We start from the raw sequence: 9,584 nt of genomic DNA, 5'->3' as shown, positions 1-9,584 counted from the left end.
CAAATCCAATAACTCATTTGCTTGATTTGATAACTAATTAGCTGAAGCCATGTGTAGATTTAAGTCTTTGTTTTCATGATGTTTGTTAGATAGGTAATATTATTTATTAAATTATTCATTTGATGATGTTATATTTTTATTGATATATGATAGAATCATATTAAAGCACCTAGCAATTGTCCTCTCGTGAACACATTTGAGGTTGGCCAAGTGGTTTGTTTGGGATCCTGGAGATTCCTCCTCTCAAGATCTCAGCAGGTTCGATTTCCTCTGGTGCCAATTTTGGTAGGCAAGTCCATACATAGCTTTGCTCTGGCTTTAAATGGGGTCCCCGCAAGTGGGTTGTGGGATTGATCCCCTCAGATTAGTCGGTCATTATACTGAGTTTTCAAAAATAAATTGTCCTCTCATGTGTCCTATTGATTCCTTGTGTCTAGATTGGTATACACATGTAGAAATGTCCTTTTCTCTTGGCAAAACTTTGTTTCTAATAGTTTGATTTGATTCACATTTATTTGAACTCTGTGCCATTTTCATATGTGTCTTGTGAAACTTGGATCGATTCTTGAATTGATGAATTGTATCATTCATGAATTGAATCAATCTTGTGTGAATCGTATCACTATTTTCCTTTGGACTTGTTTTCTGGCTTGTTGAATCGATTCATAGGTTATTGAATAATATAAACTTTCATCGTAGGCAATATGATTTGATTCATTTTTGGTCTGAATCATAGCAATCTTTATATCTCATATTGTTTGTCTTTTAGTTGTCTGAATCGAATCACACATTAAGTGAATCGATTCATTATGTTGTTTTTGGCCAAAATATTGCTTTGTCACCCTTTTCTATATATACTCATATCCTTATTACAACCAAACCACTTAATCATTTGCATCTATTCTCTCTAGAGTCTCCAAACCACTGCTTTGTCACCCTTTTATAAGAATCATTGTGGTCCTTTGAGTCATAGATTGCTAGAGTTCTATAGGGATTGTAAGTTGATTGCTTTCAAGAATATTGATTGGGAATCAAGGATCTAAAGTGAATTAAGTAATTCCATTCCACCTCCAAAGGTATTAGGGTTCTTTCTGAAGATCTTCAGTTGAAAGCGATCCAGCCATCGTACGTAGCAAAGAAGAGTTCGAGTGAAGAGCTTCAAGGATTGCATGAGTGTTTAAGGATTCAAAGACTTCAAGAAGTACCAATTTCAAAGGGTATTTGAAGATTGGGGAGTAGTTGCATAGGAATTAAACAACTAGGGTAGTTTCAAGGAATTCTTGTACATTGCAATCAACCATTCAATTTTAGTGGAAGTCCTTGGTGGAGATGTTTTCCATCAAGAAGAGTAGATGTACCCCGAAGTGCGGACGAAATGGGGAACTACTATAAATATCGGTGTCGTTTCTCTTCCATTTCCTCTTTGACTTCGTTTAATTTTGTTGGAACAAAATGTGTTTAACTTTGCCACCTTAAGTTTTGATGATAACAAGGTATTTTTTTTGAGGGAAGATGATAACAAGGTATTAAAAGTTCAATTGGATATGCTAATATTTGTTCAAGTGTGGAGGACCATATACTAAAATTTATAAGTCTCTAAACAAAGCATTGGTTCTGGAAGAAGAAATGAGAGCAAAGAAATTTACAAAGGAAGCTTATGTTGCAAGTCTGAGTCTAAAGACAATCAAATTTTGTAGACCATCAGAAGATGACTGCCAGAGTCTAAAGTCACCCAAAGTCTGAAGTTCATTAGAATCTGAAGTGAAGAACTTGTAGTTAGTTATATTTATTATTTGAAGACACAACTTTGTAGAATGAATAAAAGCCTGGAGCAACGACCACTATAGAGGAATTATAAGACATTGGATGCTTATCCACTGAAGAATGGACAGAGAAAGGACAATAGTACACTTGTACCACCACTACTTCACTCATGTCTGTGCATAGTACTACTACATCTGTGTCTCTGCTGGTTAATTCTCCATACAAGGAATGAATTTCAAATTATTCCTTCTTAGGACATTAACCAAATCAAGCAACAGATCATTGGTGATGATCAAGCTTCAGTAATGACTCTTTGATGTGCTGTAAACTCTCAACATCTCTTTCATACCTCTATATAAAGGAATGAAGACTTGAAGTTCAGTAAGGACTTAACAACAATTTAAATGTGCCAAAACTCTGCTGAAATTGTTGTGCATCAATTACTTTGAATTTCTTATAAACTTTCATATCTTAGAAATTCTAGAGTCTTAATAGTCCAATTTGATTTGTATTGTGAACACCACTGATTGTATATCAAGGGTTCAAACCAAACTTATTTCTTTGTAATTTGTTTGTTTAAAAGTTTATTGCTTTTGTGCTTGAACATAGTAAATATCTTGCTTGTGTGCTTGAGTATTTGAAGTCTCTTGCTTGTGTACTTGAACATTTGTAACCAGAATTGGATTAGAGTGAAATCTCCTTGGAAGTGCAAGGGGAACTTGACTACTTTTTGATTGTGGAAGGAACCATGATAATTGTTTTGTGTCTTTCTTCTCCCTCTCTCACTTTTCTTTATCTGCTGCATTAGACTTTGAACATTGCTCCATAATCTCTAGACTTTGAATTTACAAGGATCGAATCTAAAAAAAAAAATTACAGGGGGTAAAGACCTATTAACCTGAAAGTTAATATTTTGTAATAAATATTTATCATTTATGAAATCTTTAACATGTATCTTAAGATCACAAGTTAGCATGACACATTTATAAAAACCTTAACATATACTCTCAGGACACGTGTTAGCATGACCCTTTATTTTTATAAATGAAGAAAATCCTTAATCCATAAAAACGAGCTAAACGAGCTAGTAATTATATGGGCACATTAATGGTGTTAGTTGCCACCCCAGCCATTATTAATGTAATTATATTATTATATAGTAATTTTTTAAGAAAGATTATATTATATAGTAATATATAGTGATAGTAGTTGCCACGCTATAAGACGAAATAGCAGATCTCCCTATTACTAGTGAGTAGTGATAGTGGTTAGTAGCAATATATTGGCGCTAGTACGAGGATGACTCTATAAATTCATGCACGCAATAATGACCTAATGCAACAAGAAGCTAATAATAAGCTCTCATAACAAACAATTGTAGCTGGTTCTTTCTTTCCATCAAGCAATGACTTATCTTAAGCTCACTCCTTTAGCGGTGTTCTTTCTCGCTACATTGAGTATGTATTTTTACCATCTTTATCACCATTAACGTGCATTTCTATTCATATTTTAGAATTAATTAAGAAATTAATCAATCATACGTGAAAGAATATTTTTTAAATAACTTTTGGACAACTATCTCTTTAACATACTTTCATTAATCAGAAGAAAAATATTGCGCACCTACTCTCCGTCTCTCCCGCTCTCTCTCCTCTTTCTATTATTTTTGTTCAATAAAAATAGAGAAGAAAAAAGTTATCCCACAAGTTTTTTCAAAATGGTTGGACGAATATCATTACTCATAACTTATTAAGGATCCACCGTCCTAGATCTATTATAAAAAGGAACATTAAGTTTTGGTGTACCTTACTTTCTTTTTCCAATTTTTCTTTTCACGGAAACTCTATTTACAATTTTATGTTTATTCACCAAATTTAACAATTTAATAATATAATTTAATTTAATTTCAAATGAATTTTGATTTAATGATAATTTAAATTTATGCTAATTAGCCGGCCTGAGACATTAGTTAAGGAAACAAATATAATATGAATATCTTAAAACTTCTGAAGTCAAAAAAAAAAAAATCTTATAAGCAAGGTTGTTAAAATCGAAATTTTGCTTCAGGTCGAAAGAGAAGAGAAAAATCGACAATCGTAAAATCGCAACCAAAATTAAAAGATTTTACTCAACTATTTTTGTAGAATCGATATAAAAAAAAATCCTAAAATCGCAATCAAAATCGATGGATTTAAAAAAGAAAAATTACTAAATATATGTGTATGATGTTCCAACTTTAATTGGTTTCTTCATTTGCAGTCATTCTCCCGATGAAAAAAGTAGAAGCAAGCCGTTGTTATATGGTTGTTTGTTCCGCGACATCCCAAACATGCGGTGAAGGTTGTGTTTGTTTCCCCACTGATCCATGGGCGGGTGAATATGATTGCCAACCTGCATCATATAAAGATCTTGTGAAGATACCTGGGAAAAATACTAACTTTTGTCAGTCTCATGTGGAATGCAAAGAGAAGGGAGGTGGGAGCTTCTGCGCTCGTTATCCTAGTCCTAATGTTGATTATGGTTTGTGTGTTGCCTCTTTATCTGAGGGAGAAGATTTCTTCAAGATTGTGTCTAAATCTACAGTCCCAAAAGACTTCTTGTCCATGCTTGAGATGGCTTGATATTGATATGTCCATAAAATCTACATCCATTATATGATGCATCATCTACTTTAAATAAATAATCTTTATTTCCAATCGATGAGTTGGATTTCTTAGATATAACTGATGCATGTAAATGGGTGTGGAACTTTAATATATGTTTATGTTGTTACATTCCTAGTAATATAATGAATCATCCATTACTCGTTCTCTAATTCTTTCGATATTTTTTTTTATTGGCATTAATTCTTTCTTTTTTAAAAGTCATTGTGATATGGTGTCCTTGTGAGATTAGCTCAATTGGTATGGACAATGCATAATATATGCAAGGGCCAGGATTCAAACCCCGACCACCACCAAAAAAGTCATTATGATATGTTGTAAAACATTGAAACAGTTATATGCAAATTAAATATGGCAATTTGTACCATTACAAAGAAGAAAAATAAACGTCATGAAAATTAGAATAGTATTTTGCCCAAAGTGTGATTGATATTGATATATAACCTACCTACATAGGAAGGAGTTCCTTATCTACTAGAATAGTATTTTGCCCAAAGTGTGATTGATGCTAACACTTTATCGATAGATATTAAGTTAATATTCGATTGACTTTTAGTGCTGGTGGGGGATTGCAAGAGTAAGCCCTAATAGTCAATCTGTATTAATTGTGTTTGGCTTTGTATCGTGACTTTAATATATATTTAGGAATATATAATAAGACATTTCTTTATTGATTTTGTTTTGTTTCAAAATAATGAAATCCCTAGAATAATTAGTCTGTTTAATGGAACATAAATATGACTTTAATCATGAGACCCCGTTAAACTAAATGACATTATTCTTAAAGTATTTGTAGTCAATAGTTTTATTATGAACTGTTATAATAGTAAGGCATATAGACTATTCTGTGAGTAGACTGATGACCACATCTCATGGGTCATGGATATGGGATATCATGTCTTCACTTAGGTATAAATATTAGGAGTAATATTTATACTGGATTGATCCACCATAAGAATACTACATAGTAAAAGTTATGAAAAGTGTCATAAGATATTTTCATAGTGACAGTGATGTATTCTCCCCTTTTACCTGAAACCACTATGTACCCTAGATGTTGGAGTCGAGTGCTTTATCACCATTCAATTTTTGTCTGTAACATGATGACTATAAAGGTGGTTGATGGGTACTCCACGAAATCATGTTGAGGCACATGAGTGGCCTAGATGAAATTTTCCCCTCCTACATAACAGGAGAAATGTCTACGGGCTCAATATCAAACTGGACAAGGGTGACATGCTATGCCTTGTGTTCAATATAGACATGAGGGCGAAAGGGTAATTATACACATGATCATTATCACAGAAAGATTTCGTCAGATCACATGACATTCTCGTCACTTTGGTGGCAGCGACTTGAAGTGGATATTTTATTAGCAAGGGACAATAGTATTTATTAAGGGTTTGTTTGGCAAAAAGCTATGTTTTTGAGAAGCTACTCTTAGTAGCTCATTTGAAGTTGTTTTTAGAATTTTTTAAGATTATGATTTTTTAAAAAAGTTGTGACAAATGATGCAAACTCTTAAAAGTGATTATTTTTTTAAAAAAAAATTGATTTTCTTTTTAAAAAAAAGCTATAACAAACGGGTTCTAAATCTCTAAAAAAATAATCTCTAAATCAATTTATGTCAAAATCACTTTTATTTTAATTCATAACAAACGGACTCATAGTGCTTTCTTTATTCTTGAATAATATGTTGTTACGTTCATTCTACACGATCCAAACACAAAGAAGTCTAATCTGTTGTTACGTTTACAGTTAAATTCGTTTCTTTGGTTGAAAGCCACGAATGTTCCCTTCAGTTACAGTTATCATGACTGGTGGCAACAACCACTTTCTTGTATGGGCATTTACGTGTAATTTAGTTTTCTGTTGTTGGTTGGTGCTTGTAGCACATTGACGTTGTAAATATATGTAGGTGTTTCTCCTTTTGCACGTCTTGTGCGGGGTGATTCACCGCTGTTTATATATATATATATATATATATATATATATATATATATATATATATATATATATCATTTTGATTTGTTAAAAAAAAAATTAACAATATAAAATAAAAATGTCCAACTGAGTAAAAAATAATGGTAATCCTCACCTAAAGTTTTTTATATATCGACATAGCAAGTGGAGTATATAACAAAATCCATACACTTGAAAGATTTAAGCTTGCTTGTTCAAAAAAAAAAATTAAGCTTGCAATTTTATGTCCCACATCGAAAGTTTTGTGAAGAACGGAAAGCAACTTGTCTATAAAAAGATGCGTGTACAGTACATTCACCTACAATGGGAATGGAATTTCAGTAATATTAATTAAATTAATTTAATTAATAGTATTGTTACCATTTGTTACTATTTTTCGTAAGTGGTTTTTAGACCAATTACAAGGTTTGTAAGCTGTTTTTTGTGCCCTCATATAAACCATAGTTGTCTTCGTCCCTTGCTTCATTTAATTTGAGTCGAGTTAATTTTTATCGAGTCGAACCGAGCTGAGCTAGGTTCGACTCAGCTTGACTCATTTTCAGCTCTAGTTATGTGATTTGAGCAAACAAACTGAACCTAACGAGCCGAACTGAACTGTTCGTGAACCTTAAACGAGTTGAACTCGAGCTGAAAAAAGAGTTCGTGTCGAACTCGAGTCGAGTTTCGAGCCGAGCAAATTCTTATCGAGTCGAGCCGAGCTCAGACAGGTTCAACTCGACTCATTTTCAGCCCTAGGTGGATCCAAAACAGTCCATTAATTTTTGTTTTATTTAATAGATGGATTGAATAGATAGATATGAATTTAGTGAATCAAATTAACATCGTAGAACTAATGAATGAATTTGTTGAAGAAATTGGGAATTTTTTTGGTAGTGTTTTTTTCTCTTGGTGGTGTAGAAATTGGGAATTTGGGATAATGAAAAATATTTCCATTTTTTAAAAGTTAAATTAAGGGTATTTTTGGAATATAAGGTGTTAGGGCATATGCAAAAAAGAGCATGAGAGTCTGACCTAGTTTCTTTATTCATCGTTTGTTTGGTTCAGCCGTTCTTCATTCTCGATTTTCAATTCTTCGTCCTCTGTTGTCAATATCAATGGCGGATGAGGCGGAGGAGAAGGAGGATATCATAAGCACTTTACCAGACGAGATTCTCTGTCATATTCTCTCTTTTCTTCAAACCAAACAAGCAAATGCCACAACCATTCTTTCAAAACGGTGGAAACATCTCTGGCTCTCAGTTCCCACTCTGTATTTCAAAAACACGATAGGGGTGAACGAGAAAAACATTGATTTTCGATTTAACGACTTCGTATACTCTGTCTTGATGTCCCGAGATGCTGCACTTGCCATTAAGACTTTCCGTCTTAAGGTGATATACAGTTATCCTGAACTTCACTATCCCAGTAACAGTATCCCCATATGGCTCAACTTTGTCGTACCACGGGGTGTTGAATACCTTTATCTCTATGTGGACAGAGTGGGTTGTTTACAAAAATTACCCATTTGTATTCTAACATGCAAGACACTTGTAGTTCTCAAGCTTTTTGGTTTCTGCGTGGACGACGGATTTCCTTCAGTTCTACTTCCTTCTCTCAAAACCCTTCATTTGGGACGGATTCGGTTCCATGAACTTCGAGATTTTATGTCGTTTCTAAAGGGTTGTCCAATCCTTGAGAATTTACTCACATATGATGTGCCCTTTGAAGCTGAGGAATTGCTTACCTATGAAGAATGGAAGAGCTTTTGCTTTAATAACTTGATCCGAGCGGATATTGATTGTGTTGGTTCTTATTTTCCATTGAAAGCAGTTCGCAATGTACTGTCTCTGAGCTTTGAATTTGATCAGGTCTGTTAATGATACTTACTATAGAGTTGAATCGGAAAAAAAAAATATAAGTTTGCCCTATTTTCTAACAATTTGTTTTTGTACGTATTTTAGGATCATTGTTGTAATGATTTCCTTCCTACTTTTCATAATTTGACCCAGCTGGAGCTTATTTGTCGGAATTTTAGTTTGAAATTCTTAATAGAAGTTCTCAACCACTGCCCTAAACTTCGAAAGCTTGACCTTGATCCGGTTTGTTAAGGATAATATCTGATTTATTTATTCAGTCACACTCTTCAAATTTGCGTTAGGCTTAACTCAACCCTATAAAATTTGCGTTAGTCTCATCGAGTGTGGGACTTATAACACACACTTTATGTGTTTTAATTTATTTTTTGTGCATTATTAACAGACGGATGTAACATGGACTAGAGATGACAATGAAAAATGGGTAGACCCAGATGTTGTTCCAGAATGCCTTTCATTACACCTTAGAACTTGCAATATTTTCAACTTCTTAGGCTTACAATGGGAGCTTATGGTGGCGAGGTATATTTTGAAGAATGCAATAGTCTTAAAAACCATGAAAATCTGGAATGGTGGACAACCTGAAATAGTAAGAAAATTATCCTCATTTCCAAGGGCCTCTTCAACGTGTGAGCTTATAGTTTATGATGATTCATGATCCATGTAAGTAGTAGTTACTCTATCATTTTTAATTAGCTAATTAGCTTGTACCAAGTAATGGCTAGATTTGGTAGTTTGAACTAGAACTTTGATGTCATTAACTTTGTCTTTGGTGCATAAATTGAGGAAATGTATTCCTTATATCATCAAGTACTTGCTTACCTAATTTTATTTTCATTTTGTTTATGACTTCACATCCACGTTGATTTTAAAAGGTTTTTCTATCAGCGTTATGTTCTAATTGCTTGTATCTGTGTATTAACCTATCTTGACCGGAAATTAATTTCTTAAATGAAGTAGTAATGTATTCAAAGTTAACCAGGGATTGTAGGCAATCTAAAATATTAAATATTATAATTACAAAGAACGAGCCTCAATGCATGGCTAATTGTACGTAGCAATTCACACGCGGGAGGGGAACATTGTTTTGGAGAGTTGCTGAGAATGTAGTAAGTACTAAAGGATAGGTTTGAGAAGTTATTTCTAATCACAACTGAAAAATTGGAATTGGAACTAGAGATGGGAACATTTTCATTGTGAGAATGACTTTATTAGTTTCGTGCCGGAGAGTGATAAAGAAGAGGGTTTCAAGGGGGCTGAATGTGAAAATTGGAGCTGGAATGGTGTTGCTGGATGAGTATATTCTATTTGAGACCAAGGA

The 9,584-nt window shown here is 33.5% G+C and overlaps 2 protein-coding genes across 2 annotated transcripts; both read left to right on the top strand.

Annotated features, from left to right (window-relative positions):
• Nucleotides 1-3,102: 3,102 nt before the first annotated feature.
• LOC146915074 (albumin-1 D-like) lies at nt 3,103-4,579 on the top strand. Its single transcript, XM_085717652.1, has 2 exons — nt 3,103-3,221; nt 4,024-4,579. Exons 1-2 carry the CDS (start codon nt 3,170-3,172, stop codon nt 4,383-4,385), a joined length of 414 nt encoding a protein of 137 aa, XP_085573778.1. The 5' UTR covers nt 3,103-3,169; the 3' UTR covers nt 4,386-4,579.
• A 2,925-nt stretch (nt 4,580-7,504) lies between these two features.
• Nucleotides 7,505-8,921, top strand: LOC146915073 (FBD-associated F-box protein At4g10400-like). Its single transcript, XM_085721226.1, has 4 exons — nt 7,505-8,257; nt 8,351-8,488; nt 8,579-8,587; nt 8,649-8,921. The coding sequence occupies exons 1-4, from the start codon at nt 7,505-7,507 to the stop codon at nt 8,919-8,921; spliced, it is 1,173 nt and encodes a 390-aa protein (XP_085577352.1).
• The last annotated feature ends 663 nt before the right edge of the window (nt 8,922-9,584 follow it).

Source organism: Medicago sativa, chromosome 6 (assembly GCF_051527215.1).
Source record: "Medicago sativa cultivar Bolivia chromosome 6, Bolivia_mono, whole genome shotgun sequence".
In the NCBI taxonomy this organism is placed as follows: domain Eukaryota; kingdom Viridiplantae; phylum Streptophyta; class Magnoliopsida; order Fabales; family Fabaceae; genus Medicago; species Medicago sativa.
Note: the sequence above shows the minus strand (reverse complement) of the source record. Positions and strands in the feature narration are given on the sequence as shown.